This window comes from Cyprinus carpio, chromosome B7 (genome assembly GCF_018340385.1).
Source record: "Cyprinus carpio isolate SPL01 chromosome B7, ASM1834038v1, whole genome shotgun sequence".
In the NCBI taxonomy this organism is placed as follows: domain Eukaryota; kingdom Metazoa; phylum Chordata; class Actinopteri; order Cypriniformes; family Cyprinidae; genus Cyprinus; species Cyprinus carpio.
Genome location: NC_056603.1, coordinates 38758157 through 38781414, shown reverse-complemented (window position 1 = coordinate 38781414; position 23258 = coordinate 38758157). Strand labels below are relative to the sequence as shown.

General features: G+C 37.1%; 2 protein-coding genes across 4 annotated transcripts in view; both read right to left on the bottom strand.

The window, feature by feature from the left end:
• Positions 1 to 20169, bottom strand: part of LOC109057467 (ubiquitin carboxyl-terminal hydrolase 47-like) — a 33871-nt gene extending 13702 nt beyond the window's left edge. The window contains exons 1-11 of one of the 2 annotated variants that reach the window (XM_042728565.1): positions 19862 to 20169; positions 4132 to 4245; positions 3749 to 3902; positions 3565 to 3661; positions 3277 to 3422; positions 3080 to 3159; positions 1849 to 1998; positions 1396 to 1491; positions 1159 to 1311; positions 746 to 904; positions 519 to 650 (exon numbers count right to left, since the gene is read on the bottom strand). In XM_042728565.1, the coding sequence (XP_042584499.1) occupies positions 519 to 650; positions 746 to 904; positions 1159 to 1311; positions 1396 to 1491; positions 1849 to 1998; positions 3080 to 3159; positions 3277 to 3422; positions 3565 to 3661; positions 3749 to 3902; positions 4132 to 4245; positions 19862 to 19900 (1320 nt within the window). In that variant the 5' untranslated portion in view covers positions 19901 to 20169. Of the gene's footprint in view, positions 1 to 518; positions 651 to 745; positions 905 to 1158; positions 1312 to 1395; positions 1492 to 1848; positions 1999 to 3079; positions 3160 to 3276; positions 3423 to 3564; positions 3662 to 3748; positions 3903 to 4131; positions 4246 to 7836; positions 7852 to 19861 lie in introns of those variants that run through there. The other variant, XM_042728566.1, reaches the window with a different exon arrangement.
• Positions 20170 to 21564: 1395 nt separating this feature from the next.
• Positions 21565 to 23258, bottom strand: LOC109063080 (tetranectin-like protein). 2 transcript variants are annotated; one of them, XM_042728563.1, is made up of 3 exons: positions 23051 to 23258; positions 22827 to 22919; positions 21565 to 22044 (listed from the first exon to the last, which is right to left on the bottom strand). In XM_042728563.1, exons 1-3 carry the CDS (start codon positions 23154 to 23156, stop codon positions 21647 to 21649), a joined length of 597 nt encoding a protein of 198 aa, XP_042584497.1. In that variant the 5' UTR covers positions 23157 to 23258; the 3' UTR covers positions 21565 to 21646. The 2 variants fall into 2 exon arrangements, with proteins under 2 accessions (XP_042584497.1, XP_042584498.1); XM_042728564.1 differs by having other exon boundaries at positions 22827 to 22913; positions 23051 to 23253.

Here is a 23258-nt window from a genome sequence, read left to right as displayed (position 1 = left end):
TCTGGTATGAAAAAGTTGTGACAGCCACTGTGTAAATGAATATATTTCAAAAACAAAAATTGTATAACTTATAAATTAATTTAAAAACTGCATTATGTGCAATTTACATGTTTTAAGTTGAGTGTTGATTATTAAATTTAAAAATAAACAGTAAATAAATTTATGTTTGGCCTCTGTTGTTAACTGTAATTTTAGTAATGTATGAGGGCTCCCTATAGTTTAGAGCATAGGCAGAAGAAAATTGTAATTATAATTTATTATTTAAAGAAAGTGCAATTTGTTTCATAAACCACTGTTTAATAAAAAAAAAAAAAGCAATTTTATGTTTAGTTTTTTCTCCCTGCTGTACTGAAATCATACTGAACCGTGAAGTCAAAACCGAGGTGCATACCGAACCGTCATGTTTGTGTACCGTTACACCCCATATAAGAATAATCCACACAATTATTAGTGAATGAGACCCAGTACTTTTATTTCTGAGTGAACTATTCCTCTAAGACTGATGCTAGCTGGCTGACCTTGCTGACGTGCTGGTCATTGAAGCTGTACCACTGGCTGTCACTGAAGGACTTAATGCAGGCATAGTAGTGCCCACCTGCAGCACTCCCAGAATGCACCATGACCGAGAAGAGTTCAAAGGTCAAGGAGCTCTATAAGGGAGACAAGAAAAAGCATGTTTGTCTTTCATCTTCTAGAGTTCAATACAGTACTTCAGCTTTAGGGTTCAGACAGGACATGAGGTGACCTTTGGTTTGAGCGCCCGCTCTGCGGTGCTGGTGTTATCCAGACAGATGCCCTCGTCCACAGCATCATCCGTGGAGAAATCATTGCTCATCTGGTCACTGTGGCAGCTTCCTTCATTCTCCGCCCCACTGTCAGTGCAGCTCTCTGTCTGAGGTGATTTCTGCACAGTCAAAACACGCAATTAATGCATCAAAATGATGTGTCATGTTCAGAACTACACACTTTCAAAATCCACTAGTGGTAACCTACTGGTTTAAGCAAACACTGAATAATAAGACTTAACACGATCAGAGGTAAAAAATTATATAAATACTGTTCAGTTTCTTTCATAGACCGATCGTTTTGTGTCTTAAGACCTCAATGTATCGTCACGAGCCACAAGTCTGTGTATGTTTTTTCATAAAGCTGTCTCACCTCATCCTCGACATCGATGAAGGGGCTCATGTCCAGCTCCTCTGGGAAGGTCATGCGGTCATTGAGTTTAATGCGGTGCATAGTGGTGTAATCAAAGTCGAAGCGTTTCAGCTGCAGGGTCAGCAGGTATGGGAAATGGAGGAATCTCAGACCCTGGAGACAAAAAAAAAAAAACACCGCATCAGAAACTGAAATGTGGTACAGGACTTCACAATCGTCATCTGTGATCTGAATCACCTTGCGGGCATCACATTTCTTTTTGCAGCGCTCACAGAAGTATTGGTTGGGACCGTCGAGAGTCTCAGGCTGGATGAAAGCTTGCAGGGCTTCTTCCTGTTCGACATAAAATCAGTGGACAGTGAGGACAAACATGTCGATCAAAAGTTCAATGAGGTTGCTACTAAAGAACTATTTAGACAATTGTTTCAGACTGCTGTTTTTTTGCTCCACTGTAATTTGGACATTGCATTTGACATTTAGTACAAGTGATGTCATTGTTAACTAAAACTAAAACTATTAAACATTGTTTTCATTGACTGAAATAAAATCTAAATAGATGAAAAACTGATCAATTTTGTTGCTATATAAAACAACTACAATTTACAATTCCTTTACTATTTAATTCTACATCTGCTAGTCAGCTATACAGCAATGGCTACAAAAAATGATCATAATGACAGCCGGACGCACCACGCTGCCAAAAGCCTGGCTGGCCCCGAAGGGCCTGATGACCAGAGGAATGTCCAAGTACGTGTCAATCCTCCAGCTCTCATAGCCACACTCCAAACAGCGCACATAGTCCTTCAGTTTGCCCTGGTAAAGCTGGTTGATCAGGTCAGCCTGGAAAAACAAAAGACAGTACATCAAAACACTTTGCATACACCACTAATCACAAAACTGTTCACTAAACACCCACACATTCAGAATTAAACTTGGAGTCAGTCCAGTTGCAAACAATTTTCTAATTAACTACATTTTTCCTATTAGAGATGATACTGTTAGCATAAGTTGGGTGAAAAGTTGAGAGTTGAAAAAGTGAAACTGAATTTCATAATGTCTTTGGTATGTGATGTGCATTAATGACAGCAGAGCTTCAGCTGCATGAGTTCTACAACTTTGTGTGAAACCTGATGATCATGTTCTCCAGCATGATTAGAGAATCTTGTGCTTCAACAGAAGCAAGTACATCTAATCAACTATACACGTTTGCATGCAGTTCACATGATCAGAGGCTACGGAGACATTACAACATGAATGCCTGAATAAAGTGAAGACCAAATGATCAACATTATTCATATTGGAAAATGTTAAGCAAGCGCTGCTTTTTTACAGTTTGCATATCTGGAGTCTTAGTTTTGATCAAATACAGAATACTGCCACCTGCTGGAATGGAGTGTTATTTCTTCTTATGCAGGGCAGTTGACTGTTGGCTTTTAGTCTCTGCAGTGTTCAACTTTTTGGCCCAGATGCAGGCGAGGTGAGGCGACCACACAGTCAGCTTTCGTCATTGCTAGTTCTTAGAAATTGCTTTGGCCGGCATGTCAGACCCTGCTATAAACTCAAACCCCAAAAAAGAGGTTGAGACATGTATTCACTTCAATAACTAGTTTACTGACACAAATACAGAGATTTAAAGTCTTACATCACCCAGCTTAGAAGAGAACAATGAGCTGAGTGTAGAAACATGCAAACTTGTGAAGAAAATCTGCAGAATTCAGTGCGTGGCTCCTGACCCAACCCACGCTGAATGAGTGAAACCCACCAGGCCAGACTCGGCTGCTGTTAACACAGCAGAAAAAGCTTGGAACTGTCTTAAATTCTTTTTATTTGACTCAACACTGGGTCTTTTGTCCTTGTCTAGAGATCTCATAGGTTGTGGATTAGCATCATGTGATGAGGGTGCAGGACTTGCATTACATACCTGCTCTGTCTGTTTCCACTTCTGCTCTAGTGCATCAAACATGACTCTGCAAAGCTCCTGGACGTCGTGCTGCTGCCAGGCTGCAAGACAAACAAGGAAAAGAGTTTCACATTATCCAAGGCTCCTCCTGCTATCTGATAACAGCAGCATTAATGTGGGTAAAGTTTCCCAAAGGGACATTAAGTGAAACCTCGTACCCTCACTGCTGTCCCAGCCAAAGCTGCGGGTCACGTCTGTGGTCTCGATGGCGCGCTTCTTACTGGTCTGCAGAAGCACAAACAGCCTCTGGAGCTGGTACGGGATACTGGTGACCGGATCCTCCTCCGACTCCTCAAACTCCCAACTGGTGCAGAAACATTAAAAACACAGTTGTTTTTTTCCATGGTTTTTGCATGGCTGCAGGAACTCTGCTTTATCTTGGTGTGTTGCTTGAATCTAGTTCATATAAACTAGTTATCCCACTAAACTTGACACAGACTACTTACTTGTAGAGTGCATTCCTGAACTCAGGGGTCATGAACAGGGTCTGCAGGAGGCTGTTCAGGTAACAGGTCATTGCTTGGTTGACCAAACCAACATAACCTTGAAAGCAGAGGTTACAAGACAAATAAATCTATGTGGCAAAGTTGGCATTTTCTTCTTGACCAATGCATGTTAAAGGAGGGCTACCTGTGTCTGACTTGTTAAGTATGGAGGAGTACGAGTAACTGGGGCTGCTGTAGTCACTGCTGCAGCCGACAGTACCATCCCGCGGTAAGGGTCCGATGAAGCGATCCTGAGAGCTGTCATCAAGACCACTGCTGTCTGCAGTGCCAGATTCATCCTGTAAGAGAGTTACACATGAATAATGCTAAACATGCCATGCTCACCATCTAGTTTTATACCATGCCAGATTGCTAGATAGATGACAGAACAAAAGAATGACAGAACAATGGATAGAACAACAGATAGAACGATTAGATAGACAAACGATTCACAGAACAAATGAATTATAGAACAAATTAATAAAAATTTTTTTTAAACCCAGTTAAACTGCTGATATGGTGACTTACTGAAGCAATCTGAGGCTGCTCCCCTTCCTTGTCCGTAAGCTGCATGAAATTCCTTTTCCCCGCCTCAAAACCGGACAACACCAGGGACATCTCACTGGCCTGGTCCAGAGGAGCCTTCAGGTGCAGATTTGAGACAGAGGGGGGAAAAAAAGAGAGATAAGCGAGGATGAAGAGTGAGAGGTAGTGAAAAACAATCAGAACAACAAATAACAAGTCAGACAAGATGTTGTCTGGAACACAACACAAAGAGCAAGTCTAAACATGCAGAAATACTACAAAAAAAAAAAAAACTTCAGAGAGAAAATAATCAACCTGATGTACTGCAGATAACCCACATCTCGTCTCAGGATTCAGTTAGTGTGAAAGAAATGGTTGTGCTACCTGAGGGACAACATGTACTAGCAATTTAGCCACAGGTCTGGACGTGCTAATGTTCCGCTGGCGGGGAGAGCAGCGTGGGTAACGGCAGAAACAGGCCCTAATCCACTTACCTACTCTGAGAGATACCTGCAGCTACAGGCTCTGTGCTGGGTCAGCACACAATTAGCTGGAGAATGGAGCAGAGTCCATAACACATCTCCATCTGATCATAGCACTGCAGAGGTGTGGTAAAACATGGCTCTGATGCTGTCTGTGTAACTTCAGGTGTGCATTACGATCGTGTTTAGAATTAATTGAAAACATATTAACATATATATTAATGGCAGGAGCACGCCCCAATTTGCAGTCTGGATGAGTCGACACTAGTTGCAAAAATTCACAGTCAGTCTCCACATTTAAAAGTCATTTAGTGTATTCCATCCTTAAGAAACCAGAACCCAACAAGTTGGGTTTGGTCTTACATTTGACAGTACTGGGAGGGTTAAGTTTCAAATACCCATGCAGACCTCTAGTACACTACACAATATAAACTAGGGCTGTCAAAAACAAAATTCAAATTTCAAATATTTGTCGAATTTAAAATAAAAATCCACAACGTTTATCAATGGCACACAAGATGCGATGGCGATGTTAAGTGTCGTTGCATCTTAATGTTTTTCATTATGGAAAGAGAGAACATCAATGCGGAGATGATGTTGTTTACGTCAAAACTGTAACCAAGCCGTTCACACAAGCCTAACGCATATTTATCGCATTTTCTAATCTAGAGGGACATTTATCACCGTTGCACTTGCGTCTCACACAAGAGAGCTTCATGTTTAGAAAGCCATGTAAACTTAATGCAAGTTCAACTTTTAAAAAGCAGGTCTCGAGACAATGGCGGTTTTCCCCCATCCCACTGCATTATGTATTAAATAAAAACTCTTTGTGATTGGTTTTCGGTACTTTGTATTAAACTATACACACATACATGATGCTTTTTTGTTTACAATTTAGCAAATTAATGAATTATATATGGTTTATAAACATTAATTTAAACATTATCAGGGCTCCAAACAAAAAAAATCAAGTAAGGAGCCATTGGCTCCTATCTTTTCTTGACTTTATCAGCATTTTAATCCATCTTGTAGATGACCTGGGAACTAAGGTTCACTTAAAGTGGGAACTAAATGTCTTTTCCAGCTTGAAATCTACAGTCAGTTGTTCATTAGTGTGTAGCTTGGGCTCCTCCTTCATGAGACATTTCAGTAAGTTGTACTGTAGGATCTCTTATAAAATAGCCTACCTTTTGATGTTAATTCATGTTCACTATGTACTATATTAGTAAAGAGAAAGATTAAATGGGTTCACTTGCCCTCGAACTGAGGCGCTAAAGCGACCGCGCCTGCCCCATTAAGGAGCGCCAAAACTGCATTGTTTGAATTTCGTTATGAATTCGGAATAATTTTAAAGCTGGTACTTTTTATTAAAAAGTGACAAAGCACAGAGCTTTTTGCGATTACTGTTTTAGTGGAAAAAGAGAGTTTCAAACAGTCTTCAAATAATGAAGTTCACGCATTAAAAGAACAGAGACCAAGATCTTGTTTAGAAGAAGCCATATTAGTAATTATTATAAACGAGAATTGTTAACGATATTGCCAATATTCCACACAGCTGACAGCTTTACCTGTTCTAGTTTGTTCAAGTTGTGCACGAAATAGACGCTGTATTTTCTGCACTTTCCCTTCTTACGTCTCCATCATTTCTCTCTCGCTGCACAGCTGAGCTGCGTTTATCATAAAACGTTCATCAGCACCAACTCACGCAGAGATGAGGACTGTTTGAAACTCTCTTTTCCACTAAAACTTTGATGCGCATCGTCTCAGTTTAATACGTGAATATAACAAAATATTTGATCGCAAAACAATTAGGAAAAAAGGCATTACATTCAAATTTTTAAGTTATAACATGTAAATATATACTCAGATAGCAATAACACTCGGGCTGATTCTGGCTGGAATGCGTCTCTGTCGGTTCAGTCGGCGGCATCGGTGTAGTTGAGAAGATAATGGGCCAGAGCCGATCTCGGCCTGAAAGCTGTTGTAAATCAGGAGCGCGGCGGGTCCCACACCTCAGGCAAATTAATATTAAATGTTTTTAGTGTGTATTTTGCAACCTTCCGCCATGCATCAGTTCTTTCAGTTTGTGTGTGTGTGTTTGAATTTGAGATCACAGACGTGGGCTCTAATGTAAACTACAAATTGCTGCTAGATATGAAGCAGACACAACGGATCATCCGCCTGAGAAAACTTTGTTAGCATGTTTTGTTAAATCTTTGCTTGAGGAGGATCTCACCATGTCTTTCGGCCAGGCAGAAAGTGCCGTTCACATATCCAGCGGGTTTGTAGTCGCCAGTGGCGCCTCTCACCTCAGCAAAACACCATCAGTTTAAACAACAAATGCAAACGATTAATCTACTATAAACAAGCCAACAAATAATCGATGATCGATTAATCATGGTCGCAAGAGATGCAATCGATGGCGACTGGTCGGTTTAACCGTTTAGTTGTCGCGTTTCATGCGAGAACCCGCTGTGATTGACGGTGCACTTTTTTCAAAGACAATCGTGTTATGATTTATTGCTACATTGAAATAGAAACAACATAAAATCTTCAGTAAAAAGCATATTTTGCAGGGCTGCACACAGCTGAATTACGTTGTTCTTTCAGGAATATTAGATTGTGGCAATTGTCCATGTTTTAAAAAAACTTTAATTTTTGAAATTGAGATCATGATCTTTAAATCGAACGATTAATTGTGCATAAAATCTTTAATCTTCCCATGTTTAACAGTAAGAGATGTTAAAAGTGCAAAGATCTAAATAAACAAATTGTTTGAAGATTTAGGAAAAGAAACGAGGATATCGTGACTCAAAGCCGCGTAAATAAAGGCTATGGGCTCGAGCGCATCCAACATGGACGATCTAACATTTTCTCGCGAGATCTTTATACCACAAATCAGATCTCGTCACTGGATCCCTATTACATACATTGATGTCACTAAACGGTGACGCCATCGCTCACAAGTTTCTGCATGGATTTGGGACTTTAAATCCGACTTAAATAGTTAAGATAACGGATTTACAAATTATATAATTTTTTTTTGCTTTATTTTACAAGAGCACAAAGAGCATTTTGTGTGTGTGCGCACAAAATGAAAAAAAAAAAAACAAGTAACGCTGAAAGATGACATGTTTTGCTGAGTAATTCTATCTAGCGAACTAAAGTTAGTTTTCTTATCAATTATCAAGGACTTGTTTGCTCATATGGGAGATGACTCCGTCACCATGTCGCCAGTGTTGGCCCCATAGCCAAATACAGGCAGGAAACATTTGGATTTGTGCCGTTCACATATCCAAAGCCTTGTGAGCCACATCCTCGTAATGCACTATATGCCGGAGTTTTTAAAAACAAATAGGCCTACCGTGCACTGTGGACAGAATCCAGCTGGATCTAAATTAATGTGGAGGAGCAACAGTGTTGCTGCAGCAGCGCAGCCACTTAATCATTGACGCGTCTAATTTTATTTTAAATACCATGGAAAAACATTGGTGGTGAGGCGCGTTCAGCGGTCTCCGTGCATAGAAAACAGTCAACAAACTAAAATTACCTCAAAAGTATATTTTATCAAATGATCTTAACACTCTCATTTTATAATCATGCTACTAGCTCCGCTGCACTGAGAAAGCGTTGTGTGTGTGTGTGTGTGTGTGTGTGTGTGTGGGGCTTTGGCACATCCTTGTAAACTGCACAAAATGAGCATATTGCAGCATGAACGTTAATCGATTAATTGACCGTTAAGCTGATCATGGAAATAATCGAAATTTGACATCCCTAGTTTAAACTGAGCTCCAGTGCTGAGAACTTCCATCAGACATGACACAAGCAAAGTGCAACAGTCTTCTTGTGCCATGCAATACCATCAGAGAACCGTCTAATGGTCTGATCGTAATGTTACATCCTGGAAGAAATGGAAAGCTAGGATGCATGTACATACTTCAACACAGAACTCAAATAATCCAAAGCTACTTAGGTTAGATTTCTGCAATCCACCATGAACAAACCAAGGTTAAACAAGACAAAAAACATTACCATGCCTCAAGCAAACCTGACTAATAAATCAATTAAAACCGTAAACATACATATTAATAAACATAGCGACACTCAGTTAAATGTAACTACGAAACTAGCTCTGAAAAGTGAAGTTATGGCTTTAGTGTTCAAAAGAGGCCACAGTAAGCCGTCAAGGCTATAATGTCGACTCCATGACTGGTGGTGGTTGGTTAATTGCGGGTGTTGTTTACAAAGCAAAGCCATGGTCTTTTCATACGCTGTCTGAGCATCTGCTAAAGAACTGATCATGTTACCAAAAGCGCTGACTGAGAATACCAAGAATGATGCAAGCAAAACACTTCTAGGTATATTTCTGATGGGAAAAGCATTGAAAATAACTTGACTAGACTGTTTCAAGGGTCCTTTACTTTAAACCTTTTGTTTTTAATTACTTTTTAAATGTATGTTTTTATAAAAATAAATTAAATAAAACTTCTATTTTTGTCATTTTACCTATTGGTTTTTAAAATTTGATTGTCTTTTATAGCTTGGACATTGGTGACTTATTGACGTTGCATAAAGTGTGCAGTCCAATTGACTACAAAACTTGCTATGTTACGCTCACTTTTACCAAACCAATTTAATACCCAATGGATAAAATCAAGTCTCTTCCTACATTTTTTATTTGTGAATATTCTATATTACTAAGAAAAGTAAAATGTTGATTCCTGTTGACTTTAACCACTTAAAAGACAATTACATTTTTACACTACATACTAGGGATGTAACGATTCACTCAACTCACGATTCGATTAAATTCACAATTTTGATTTCATGATTCGATTCGTGATTTTTTTTTTCTAAACAAAATTATATTTAAGACAAATTATGAATTAAATGTGTCCTTTTATTATTGCTTGGCCAAAATGCTGTACATTTCTTTGTGAAATTGAAATATAACTATAATAATATACTAATATAGAACTTGCATATTATTGCTCTCTTGTTGGTTTTGATTGCTTCTTTTGTCCTCATTAGTACGTCGCTTTGGATAAAAGCAGTTGCTAAATGACAAAATTTAAATAGAATGTAAATGTAAATAACAAAACTAAATAGAAATAAAAAAAAAGCCTCAAATCAAACAAATAACACAAATAAAATAAATATCTTCATATAAACAAAATAAGGCTTTGTCTGTGCTCTTTCCATTTAAAATTAGAGGCAACCACTGCATTTTAATCATGATCTAAACAAAGATGCTGCATACATACATCATGAGCAGTTTTTAATTTAAATTAGATTGTATAATTTCAAAAATTTGAAGCAAGAACAGAATGGATCGACTTCAGTTTTGTGAAACTATACATAAAAACATCTGCATGAAACAGCTGACGAGCTGAATGAGACGCAGATTAACTTTCTGCCAGCAGGTGGTGCTTAAAACGAAGCAGCGCTGCACTTATGAACTTTAATATGCATTATACAGAGGCAAGATAAAAAGAAAAAATACCATCTAAACTCTTCTAAAGACAGTAAGTACCCCTCAGACATGCATTCATATAAACTCCTACCCCCTAACTGAATCGCGATTTGTTTAGCATCTCAACTGATTTGAATAGTCACATATTTGAAACGATTATCAACCGGCTCATGGTTAATCGTTACATCCCTACTATACACTCAAATTCCCAGCTTCCAGGAAAAATATTACTGAGTGAATCTCATTGAGCTTGTCAAAAAACATCATTCTAAAATCAAAGTAATTTTCTTTTTTTTTAAGATTTTATATTTTTAAAATATTTTATTTTGGATAAGACAATCAGATATGTTTTTATTTTATTTTGATTTAGATAATTACATTTTTATTAGATGTTTACACTACATCCTCAAATTCCCATCTGCCTGTAAGTGTCAAGCCCTCAGCTTCTCCTCGAACCAGCTGATTTTTTCCTGATGTCTTCATTTGCGAGTTAGTGTCAAATGAATCACCATGCTATAAACACACGCATGCAACACAAACACAGCTACCTGTGAGAACCTCTTCCGCATCTCATCAAAAATGCTCTGCCTGCAACTCCAAAATATACCCTGATGACAGAACAACAACAACAACAACACACAGTTCAAGAGAAGTCAAACCAGCCCTGAGCATCATGATCTGAGCTGTGCTGATGTCTGATATCTGTTAAAGGTCAATACGCAAGGGAAGAATGGAGATCTAGAGGAGAAAATGTGAAGATGCCATTGTAAAAGACACACAGATGTCAACACAAGTGGGGGCATTATCAGATTACAGGGTATTTTTATCAGGGATAATAACGTTAGGTGCTCACATGAAACAGGTTGGCCTGTGCTCGAGCGGTATTCATTATGACAAGGTGCAAAGGGCAACAAGATCTGTATCTCAGTGAAGACTTTCAACGACGCAGGGATGGACGATACATATCAAAATATCCATGAGATATTCATCTTTTCTTTTTGATATATCATTTTAACCAATATTATAAAACAGCAAAAATATCTGTGATTAGTTTCACCCAAAATATTTACAGAAGACTGAGGTATTTTACATATTTTAAATGTGCATGTATATATATATATATATATATATATATATATATATATATATATATATATAAATCAGGGTTTCCACAAAATTTGACCGATGAAATATTTAGATATTAAAACAATAAAATTATATATATATATAAAAAGAAATACAAAAAATATTGGCAACCATTTATTATGATGAAAAAAATTTAATAGAGATTTCTGGAGGGAGCAGTTTTCAATGTCTATCTCAGGTATCCTTTGAAATGAACTAATTCACTTGTAAATATGTGTACTAATATTTTAAAATACAAATACCTTGAGACTGATGGCCAAAACATTGGTTTAACAAATAAATAAGCCTATTATTCAGTCATATTTAAATTTTATTTAGAGATATTTTAAAGTAGAACATAAACAATTTATATTCACTATAAAAAATGTCAATGTATTTTCCATGATTTTTAAGGTCTATTTTTTAAGGTCAAAATTTTGGGCTACCATCCACTCCCATTATAAAGCATGGATTAGCCTGAACATTATTTAATATAACTCTGATTGTATTTGTCTGAAAGAAGAAAATCATATACATCTAGAATGGCTTGAGGGTAAGTAAATCATAGGGGAGGGAATCTATGGGTATCTCACGATTCGATTTGATTACAATTCAGAGGCCCACGGTTCAATTCGATTACAATTAACGATGCATCACAATGTTGTCATACATCCTGTACATCTATGTTAAATTCTACTACTTTTTAAACAACCACAGAACACAACAGGGGTGGGAATCTTCAGGCACATCACGATTCAATCCGTTTCCGATTCTGGGAATCAGGATCCGATTCCAAAACGATTCTTGAGCTAAATTTTTTCCCCCAATTAATTCTTCTGCTGTGCAAATACATCTTTACAACTTAAACAAAATTGCAGTTAGGTATATGCTTTTTGTTTATAGTTGGAATCTCTGTATGTCAGTACTGCAATCTTAAAAATAGATGTGTGAATCTTCACTGGTTTCACAATTCAATTCAATTATCAACTCAATATCACAATGCGCCACATTCTCAGTTTTCAATATTACTGCACATGGCTACATTTTCATATAAATGTAATATCAAATTTATATTAAAATAACTATTACTTTTTATTATATAAGCACAGCAGGCTATTTTTTACAACAATTACTTATTTAAAATAAGTGTTCTTTAAGTGTCCGAAAGTTTACAGACAATAGTTAAAGATTTTTCTTTTCTTCCTCAGCATTATTGCCGTTTGATTATTAGTGATGAGATCATAGACAGTGGCAGCTTCAACAGGCTGCATTCACACTAATGCACAGATCTATTTCGATATCAGATGTTTTGTCCTGCTCTGAAAACAAAACTGACTGTGTGTACATCAATTTCATATAAAAGTATTCGAAAATGCAAGTGCTTTTAACCGCAGCCGCAATTGAGCTTCAGGACAACAAACAAAAGCGCACGTGAAAGTCTGTCAGTGCGCAAGTTTCGTGCATCTAATAGTACTGCATTCCAAATGGCATAAATGAAAACATATCTAAAGTAAAACAAAGCACAGACTGTTAAAGGGATACTCCACCCCAAAATTAAAATTGTCATTAATCACTTACCCCCATGTCGTTCCAAACACGTAAAAGCTCTGTTCGTCTTTGGAACACAATTTAAGATATTTTGGATGAAAACCTGGAGGCTTGAGACTGTTCCATAGCGTGCACATGTGCCATATGCGGGAAAAATAAACAAGCTCAGAATCGATTCAGAATGGTTGAAGAGAGAATCGAGATGCATCGGAGATGCTCTAAATCAGGGGTGCCCAACCCTGCTCCTGGCGATCGACTGTCCTGCAAAGTTCAGCTCCAACCCTAATCAAAACACACCTGAAGCAACTAATTAAGGTCTTCAGGCTCACTTAAAAATTAAAGGCAGGTGTGTTTGATTAGGGTTGAAGCTAAACAACGCAGGACAGTCGATCGCCAGGAGCAGGGTTGGGCACCCCTGCTCTAAATCATGGGGTAATTTTAATTAATTTTTTGGTGAACTAACCCTTTAATGTGCATGGCATTTCCACGACTGAAAAATAATTTGTAAAAAATATTTCCAGGTTTTCCAATGATGACTGAGGAATATAACTTCCTATACTGCCTATAAAGTCAAAAGGGTTAAAAAAAAAAATATTTCAGTCAGAATCTGTAGCTACATGTATACTGCTACACATTGGGACTAAGCAGCCCAGCGAATCAACACATTTCCAGTGTAGGTTCCCAGGTTGGATGCAGGCCTGAGTTGTAATTAGGCTCATGTTCTGGTCCCGTGGGGGTGTGATAAAACGGTGAGCTTGTGGTGCAATGTGGATGACATCAATAGCTGAAAGTAAACTAAGATTTCTACCTGGCACACAGACGCCAACTAATGGAAAAAGAGCGAGAGACCAACTGAGAGAGAGAGGGGCCAGTGGGGCCTCAGATCCTGCTTAGCATTTCCAGTCCCTTTGAACACTATTAGAGCACCTGAATCAAAGGCCCAAAGCAAGCACCTGATTACTATTCAGGGAAATTCCATGCATTGTTTGTATAGGTCGACTTTAAAGAGAAAGTCAACCAGCCTGCTTTTATTCTACATAGTATGGCAAAACAAAGTGGTGGCAGATAGTAAAGGCAGATGTTCCCCCAATGAAGCCACCTTTGTTTACCTAGTAACACCTGCATTCCTTTTACAGAACATGAGATGTGGGCAGCAAATTATCTCAACAACACTAAAACTACAGAGCTTTTCATTCAATGGGTAACTGCAGCACTTTGTATTCAAGAGTTAGTATTAATATTGACATCAGACTAGTTTTGGAATCATGTACACTAACTTCCATTCTCTTCTGCCAAAGACTATACAAAGACGCTTCACACCTATACTTATGAATGGGAGAAACTACAACACGCAATATGGCGGAATAGTCCCACTTTCTAAATAAAAGAGTCAATCGCTGATTGGTAAAGTCATTACGTCACTGCAGTGGCCGTTAGAAGCTCCAGTTCCCATAGAAACCTGAGGCTAGAACATCCAATGCGCTCGCACATAAAACGTGTTATAACTGTGCGTGGTCTAGCCTGAAAAATACACTTTTTAAACGCTATTTGAGCATTAGAAACAACATTCATGGGGCAGTTCACTTCAGATTTTTTTGCTGATTTGAAATAAGTAATTTAATTGCGAGTTCAGGGAGCAATTTTTGAGATTTTAGGATTCCCCAATTCATTTAGATAGGACTTGGTCTTGTTTGAGCTGCCCGAAGGCATTGCAAATATAGCCGCTGAGTGAACAGACTTTCCTTGAAAGGGACTTTGCTTCTGCTCACCAAGGCTGCATTTATTGGATCAAAATACAGTAAAAACAGTAATATGCTGAAACATTATTACAACTGAAAATAGCTTTATATGTAATTTATGATGCAGAGCTGAATTTTCAGCATCATTACTCCAGTCTTCAGTCTCACATGGTCTTTCAGAAATCATTCTAATATGCTGATTTGCTGCTCAAGAAACATTTCTGATTATCAATGTTGAAAACAGCTTTTGCTGCTTAATATTCTTGTGGAAACCATAATGCATTGTTTTCAAGATTCTTTGATGAACAAAGTCCAAAACAAAGTTATTTTTTAAATATAAATATTTTGTTAGATTATTGAATTACTGTACCTTTTGATTTAATGCAACATTGCTTAATAAAATTAGCCTATTACATTTTCAATAAAAAAACAAAAACAAAAAACTTTAAACAATAGTGTATTTATGATATTTTAAAATTAAAATATGTTAAAGACAAAATACAAAAACTAAAATACAAAGTGTCACAAAACATTGAATCAAATCTATTTTATTTTATAATTATTATTTTACGTTTTCACAGAAAATGTGCTGCTATGCTATAAGTGTTCAGAGTGGTTTTAATAACTTTAAGAATATTATTAAGAGCTTTCTTAAGTAATTTGTTGCAACTAGATGCACACTGGTGCACTTTGCATTGTGTCCAAGAACACATCTTAACCACGGAAGTCTCATTGTAATTCTCGGCTGCCTTGTTAATATGAATGATATTTTACATTTTAAACAGATTACTACATTTACCAACCCTTCACATAAACCAGACCTATGGGATATTTACTGTGAAAAAAAATGCTGGTGAGGCCTTAATATGAAAATGTGCCTCACCCTTGCTGGGCATGAGTCACCCTCAAGCCTTCTGTCAAACGGTTTAATTACTTTTAGCAGGTGGTCCTTTGAAACAGCCAGCAGACCCTACAACCATGCACCATAATAAGAGCTCTGCATAAGCCGATTTGGACTCGAAAGACAGTACACTTCAAAAGCTACTGTGAAACTTTCCTGGCTTTATGTTTTGTCTTCCCGTTCGCTAGAATGCTAAACATTCCTCTTCTATCTAAAGGTAGCAGATGTTCTCTGGGTAAGGCCTTTGTGTGGCAGTGGGACAAAGGCAGAGTTGTAGGAAATTTGGGGATGTGTGCAAAGAGTGAAGCAGGAACATTAAATCTGAAATAACAGCTACAGTGACATCATTAGAAGATGTCCTGACTGAACGCCGCTGACATTGGATGGTCTTGATTACTAAGAGCCTATCCTGAGCAGATTAAAACCAGCCAATTTGATAATGAAGAGAGAGAGAGAGAGCTCAGCATCACTGGCCTGCACTTCGTGGGCCTCAGCAACCACAGCCATAAAATTGGGCTTCATCTGATGTTATTTGTTGAATGGTTTGATGTGATGTGATTTACAGTAGTTGAATTGCACGGACGTCATTCCTGAAGCAACGTGAGGTTAAGTGCTTTGCTCAAGCGTACCATGTAGGCCTGCATGATGTGGGGAAAAAAATCTAATGGGGAATGTCACCTGACAAGCCTAGAAAATGTGTCTCTTTGCATTTGTTTGACGGAGAAAGTGTTAACAGCAGTATGAACTGATGATATATGGACTTTAATGGAAATCTAATCAGCTAACCTAGCTAGTTGGGTTTTTGTTGTTGGTGGTGGTTGTATTTTATTTAATTTTAATATCCTAATGTCTTGAGTAAAAGAGCTCCATATTTAACGAATCACATACAAAAGACCAGAAACAGAAGTGATGTGAACTGTTTTACATAATATGGAGGTTTGCTGCGCATAAACCCCTTTGCAATTTTGTTATTTTAAAAAAATCTGGGTTTGCATGCTTTGTGTAGGGCTGCACAATTTGGCTAAAATTATGCGATTATTTATCAATATGTCTATAAAATTATAATTATTATTACTAAATTAAAAATTTTTATTCTAAATATCTGAAAAATTATATTTGGCACCGACATGTAGCACAACTAATAATTTTATTTTATAATTTACTAATATTAATGGATGTCTTAATTACCTCATTTACAAATGTTACACCATCAAACTTTTACTTTGATAGAAAACCACAGGGAGCCCTTAAAGCTTCTCTTTTGTTGACAAGCGCTTCTCTTTAGTATGTGAAGATGGTCGGCGCATGTTGCTTTCCAAAAATTAAAACACAGCATTTGCGATTTGAAAATCACACTAAGCCTTGTTGCAATTTTAGTTTTATTTGGATTTCTGATGCAGCTCCAGTGTCATGGTTATAGTGGTGTACTGTGATCGCATGAACCTCTGTGATATCAGCACACATCATTCAGCACTGGCACAGGATAAATGCCACAACTAGGTGAAAGAAAAGGCTCAGTGTGCTATGAAAGTAATCTGGTTGCACCAGAGATAAAATATGACTATAAACTTCAGTGCTGACTAATCACTGATTTCCAGCAGGTGTTGTCACAGCCCAGAGGAAGAGCGTGGGAGTGTTGCATCCCGCTATAAAAGACTGAGACAAATTCATGTGGTAATTGGCGTGGAGCCAGTGAAGGTCATGTTAATCCTGCAGACCACTTTATTAGATCAAATAGGATCAAACAGACTCATTCATTTCAGGCTACAGTCAAATTACTTTTTTTATTGTTGTTATGTGTTTGAACAGATTAATCCTGCTCTGAATTTAGTTGGAATCCCTGATGCAATGATTTTAATCACCCACAATAACAACTAAGAAAAATGAGCCAAAAAAATAAATAATAATAACAGTGCTATATATCATATCAGCAAGGATAATAGAATGCTATCAGCTGATTTTTGGAAAATCAGCCAATATAATTTTTTTTCTTCAGCATGGGGCTGTTTGTTTTTCTGTTTGGCCGTTAAGTGTCAGAAGGGAGACTTTTATTCTGACAGCCATTCTCCGTCTTCATTAGTTTGATATTTTTATTGAATAGTTTAGTCTAATAAATTATTGACAGAAATATTAAAAATGGAAAGTAAATGGTATATAAAAAAGTATCATAGTGTTTGACTTTCCATTATTACTGATACCGGAATAATGATTTCTCAAACAGCATCAGCGTTCAGTCAAAGCTTAAATTTCATTTAAGCAATTAATCATAATTCCACAAACATGTTAGATGTTCTGAAGAGTGCATTTGTAGTTGTTTTTAATTTGTTAAAAATTCAGTTGAGTCCTGAAAAGTTCCAAAATAAGGAAGGTAAGGTAAAACGTGATTAAAACGTGATATCATACCAGTCTGTTTTTTTTTTTTTTTGCCATCAAATTGGTCACAAACTAGTTTTTACTTCCAAGTACGAATTTTCTTTAAATTACCTTGAAGTAATATACAAGTACCATGATACTTGTCATTAATTATTTCCAGATATTGCTTTTTTATGCATTCCAAGAAAACAGGCTGTCCTTGCTAATAGTAAGGAATGATTTTACCAATATAACTTTGAAAATTGCATTTACATTTATTCCAAAATGAGTTATTTATTAGTTAGCATGAAGACTGGAAAATAAACATCCTGACTAGGGCTGCACGATATTGGGAAAAGATGACATTACGATATTTTATTTTTCTGCGATATATATTGCGATATGAAATCTAATCTAATGTTTTCTTACAAACAAAAATGGGGCGAGCACACTTACATTCTCATTTTAAATGATTTAAACATCAGAGTATTATTTAAATTAGAGTAAATTATTTGTTTGTTTGTAACTTTAGGATATGGTTTGAATTGTTAACATATTAACTAACATGAACTTACCACGAGCAATACTTTTGTTACTATATTTATTAATCTTAGTTTATGTTAGTTTATAAAAACACAGCTGTTCATTGTTCGGTAATGTTACTTCACAGTGCATTAACTATGTTAACACATACTGCACAACTTTTGATTTCAACAATGAAGGCTGTAGCCTAAATGTTGAAATTAACAATGTTGTAGAAGTGCAGTTTAGTAATAGTAAATGTTAAATAATGTAGTTAAATAGTTTAATAAATAGAATATTATTGTAAAGTGTTACAGATTTTTTTATACACCAATTCAGACGTCTCGTGTGTTCAGTGTTGGAAAGGTCAGGTGTTTAAACCATTCATTAAATTGAATCGGTTCAAAGGAATCATTAGTTCGCGAATCAGACGTGTACGGCACGCGTTGTGTAATTATCTCGGCAGTTTAGGATATCGCACAAGATTTGACAACACAGAAAACATTTCATCACTGGATATTTTTTTTTTTTTCTCGACACCATCGTGTCAATTGATTTTGATTAATATGCGCGAGGGAGAGAGAGCAAGACAGCGCTCGTGTTGTTTGAAGACGGTGAAGGTGAGCGAGCGCGCGCGCCGGGGCTCTCTCTCGCTAGCTCTCTCTCTCTCTCTCTCTCTCTCTCTCTCTCTCTCTCTCTCTCTCTCTCTCATATATGCGCCCTGTTAAACTGACAGGACTTAAAAACACATGCAAATGATAAACTTTCACTCTATGATGGTTAAGCTGTGCAATTAATCCGCGAATCACATTCGTCATAGGCCAGCCTACATCTGGCCCGTACGGTTAATGAATAACGGATCAACTACGACAGCCTATATCGCACATCCAAATATCTGACCAAATCGCAAGTGCAAATCGCGATATCGATGCTTAAATGACACATCGTGCAGCCCTAATCCTGACAGTTACAGGACATTAAAATAATAACTCGATTCCCGTCTGATCTGAATCATGTGCTCAAATAAAGTAATGTGGATTCAATCTGAAACAATGTATCTGTGTTGCCAGGTAAAATTGTTCTGGATCTAAATCTGATTTTACGTGTGTTGACACCGCACGGTCTTTTAGAAACGAAAGTAGAGGGCAGTCCTAAAATACCTGAATTATTAATCTATTCCGAATCATGTCCATGGAAAAAGTGATGTGGATTAAATCGAGCAGTCTAATCTGTGCTGCTAACACAAACTATGGCGCACGCTTTAGCGCCTCACTCCAGCAGGACACTTTTCCAGGCTGTGTGTAAAGTTAACTGCCGGACAGCACACACGACAACACGTTATCCGCCTTATTAATCACATAAACCACCTGACTCGAGTAGTTATTAGCGGTTTCAATCTGTTTGAAGGACTTGTTGACTGATAGTTAGCCGAGCTGCTGCTAGCACACTGCTGCTAGCCGCTGAGCTCAACACTGACACGCACTTCACGTGTCCCTCTGTATTTATCTAAACGCGAGTCGCTGGCTCACGGTGCGATGTACAGAGCTAAAGGTGTGATTCCTGTGTTATTCTGAGGTCGATTATCTCTCACCTCTTTGGGCACAAGCTGGGTTTCTTCGCTGGGCACCATTTCAATCGGATCCTCGAGCCAGCCGCGGTCCGCTGTCAACAGGAGCTCTGCGAGTCACTCTCGGACACCATTCTGAGCGCGTGAGTTAAAACCAGGCGATGTCGAAGAAACTACTTGCGCGATAAATGGCCGTTAATCCAACTTAATCTGTGTTACTTTCTTTCTGCTTGGACTGTAAGCAAAAACAGCAATCAATGGAGGAAAAATGGCCGCCACGCACTTTCGCGAGACTTTACACCGATCCGCGTCACTTCCGACAACACTCTGTCTGTGTACGTTATAAAACAGCTGAACGCGTGGACTGGCAGTTACAGTAGTAAAGTGAAAATATTGTGACGTAATGCGAGACCTTGCACGATAGTCATGAAATATAAAAATTGTCCTGAGATCACACTTCAACATTTTGATTGAAGTCTGCTGTCATAATATAACTGACCTTTGCATTCATGAAAGACAGAATGGTTTTATTGTGTTCACTTCTTTCCCAGATAAAAAAAAAATAATAATAAAATAACAAAGAAAAAATAGTATATAGCCTACATGTATTTAAATAAATAAAAAAATTTAAAAAAAAAAAAATGAAAAAAAAAAATCTTAATTAAATATATATATATATATAATGCATGCCAGTGTGGTTTTAATGTGTTTTCTTCTTTCCCAGCATTTATAATTATATAGTTATTATAAAATAATAACCCTTTAAAAAGTATAAATTATAAAAAGGTTCATATACCTTAGTGTTTTGTATAATTTATTATATTTCTTAATATTCTGGTTTTCTGTTTTCTGTTTTTACTATAGTTTTAGTTGTCATTTTTATTAGTTTTTTAAATGTCTATATATATTTTTATTTATTAGGTTTAATTCATTTTGTAAGTTAAACTTAACAAAAATGTTGGGACAAGATTTTCCTGAAGACAAGTCCTCTAATATTTACTTAAATAAAAGGGGGTGTTTTATTTTATTTTACATTATTTTATTTTATTTTATTTTAATGTTTACTCAAATAAAAGGGGGTGATTTGTTTTATTTTATTTTATTTTATTTTATTTTAATGTTTACTCAAATAAAAGGGGGTGATTTATTTTATTTTAATGTTTACTCAAATAAAAGGTGGTGATTTATTTTATTTTATTTTATTTTATTTTAATGTTTACTCAAATAAAAGGGGGTGATTTTGTATTTTATTCTATTCTTGTATAATCATTCTTTATGGTTTGCATCTTCATTCATAATGTTTGTAGTGTTGGAATGCTGCCTCTTTTGTTTTGTAAATAAATAAATAAACAAACAAATAAATGTTTGATATTTGATATAATGCAATCTATATGCTGTAAATACACAGCTGTGTGTTTAGCTCATCTGAAAAACAACTTTTGTTGTATTTTCTTTTTTTGGTCATCATCTTTTTTTTTTAACAATTGACCTCAACAGATCGATAGTGCAAAATATTCAAAATTGTTAGAATTATCTGATTGCAAAGACAAAATGTTATGTTCAAAATGTTAAAAAATTATACATGATACCATTATCCAATATATATATATATATATATATATATATATATATATTATTGCCTTGAAAAACAAGCACTGTAAACCTGAGCAAGTTTCTGTTTAGTGTTCCTCTACCGTTCGAGTGAATAAAGAGGACACATCATACAGTACATTACCACTGAGTGTTTCATTTTTAATGAGCAGCTTAATGACATGCTGTCATTTAACATGCATCTTGATGTCATCAGCATCATGGGATCAGATATTCACAGATGTATTTCTTCTGACTGCGACAGACCTCATCGTGCCATTTTCCCTGTGCTGCCAGCGAGAGCGCGACGCAGCTCTCTCTCTTCCCTCCGGTGGGCTCTCTCTTGGAGCGATCCCAGTGGAAGAAAGTTACAGGCAGGCTGTTCACGTCCACATACTGGCCTTCCTTCACTATGTCTGTTATGCCGATCCAGAAATCTTTGGATGCGGGTGAGCTGCGTTTGGCATAGTCTGTGAGTTCGTCGTTCTGGTTGATGTCTCGAGGTATGGCCAGGGTCCCTCCCTGCGCGATGCAGTCCTCATTGGCCTCATGGTAGTGCTTGGCCTGCTCGGAAACCAGGTAACACTTCCTGTGGGCTTTGATGCCACGCAGGCAAACTAAAACATATAAAACCGCATTCACTCATGTACACTGGTTTATAGCAGTTTCAAGCATGTCTTGAATATCAAATAATCAGTGACACAAATATTGCTATATGTATTTATGAAGCATTTTTACTGTTACTGTAATAACAGCTTTCTTAAAGGGGATCTATTATGCAAAAATCACTTTTATAAGGTTTTTGAACACAGTTGTGTGGCTGCAGTGAGTGAAAACAATCAGCCTATAATGGTAAAAATCCACCCACTCATTTTTTATAATCCCAATAAATTATAAACAGTCTCTCAGAACAAGCGATTTCAGATTCTCCCTCTTTACTCGTCACTGAAGGAAGTCCCGCCCATTTGTGACAATCTCTGCCAAAGAGGTGTGTTTTCTGATGCACCAACGAACACAGGAGTCTCCATAGACTCCCTCCATCAGAGGACACTGTGGTTACATTTCTTTATCAAAGAAAATGTCCCGGAAAAAAAAAGAAGGTATACCTAAGTGTTAAGAAACATTGTATGAAAGTGTACTCTTTTTACGTACACATAAGTGCCATTATATTCCATTAATATTATGTGCAAGTAGTTGTATAAAAATACTTTTAAGATTTGAAGTATACACTACGATATTAAGCGCACTTCTCTTTCACTGAGATACTTCTGATGTCAACTTTCATTTGTCAGCAATATGCACTGCAGCCACTTATGGTGTGAAACAGGCATAATATTTAGTAACGATCTGCAGCATTAGCATGCTTTTTAAATGAAATCAGTCGTGTATAACTGTTTACCTGTTTGCAGCGCCTGCATCTCTTTCAGGGAATTGACTTCCTGCCACAGCTTGTCGATCTGTTTCCTCATGTCCTCGTCTTCTGTCGCTGTATCTCAACAGAAGAACGACACACCAGAGGTCAGATCAAATATTCAATACATTACAAAAGCTTGATTGAATTGGAGAGTTCTGAAGGATCTGATGCAGCTAAGGAAATACATACAGTCCTGACATAAAAGTTACCTCTGTGTCGAGCTGGAACTGCTTTTTTGGAACGAGAGGGATGGCCATATCCAGACTGGAGGACACTAAAGCAGATCGCTAACAGCAGAAGCCGAGACTGTGCCATGGTCACAGACGAGCTGTGCAAATTACTGAGAGAAAGTGGACAAGTCTTGCAGTTTTCTCCCTTTTTTACTCTCAGGCTATTGGCTGGACACACTCTGTTTTT

What these genes read in the sequence shown, in the direction of transcription:
- LOC109063080 (XM_042728563.1), bottom strand. Translation starts at nt 23,156, where the DNA reads ATGGCACAGTCTCGGCTTCTGCTGTTAGCGATCTGCTTTAGTGTCCTC. An exon ending in AGTTCCAGCTCGACACAGAG is followed by an intron (nt 22,920 to 23,050) that starts GTAACTTTTATG and finishes TCTTCTGTTGAG; the next exon opens with ATACAGCGACAGAAGACGAG. An exon ending in GATGCAGGCGCTGCAAACAG is followed by an intron (nt 22,045 to 22,826) that starts GTAAACAGTTAT and finishes TATATGTTTTAG; the next exon opens with TTTGCCTGCGTGGCATCAAA.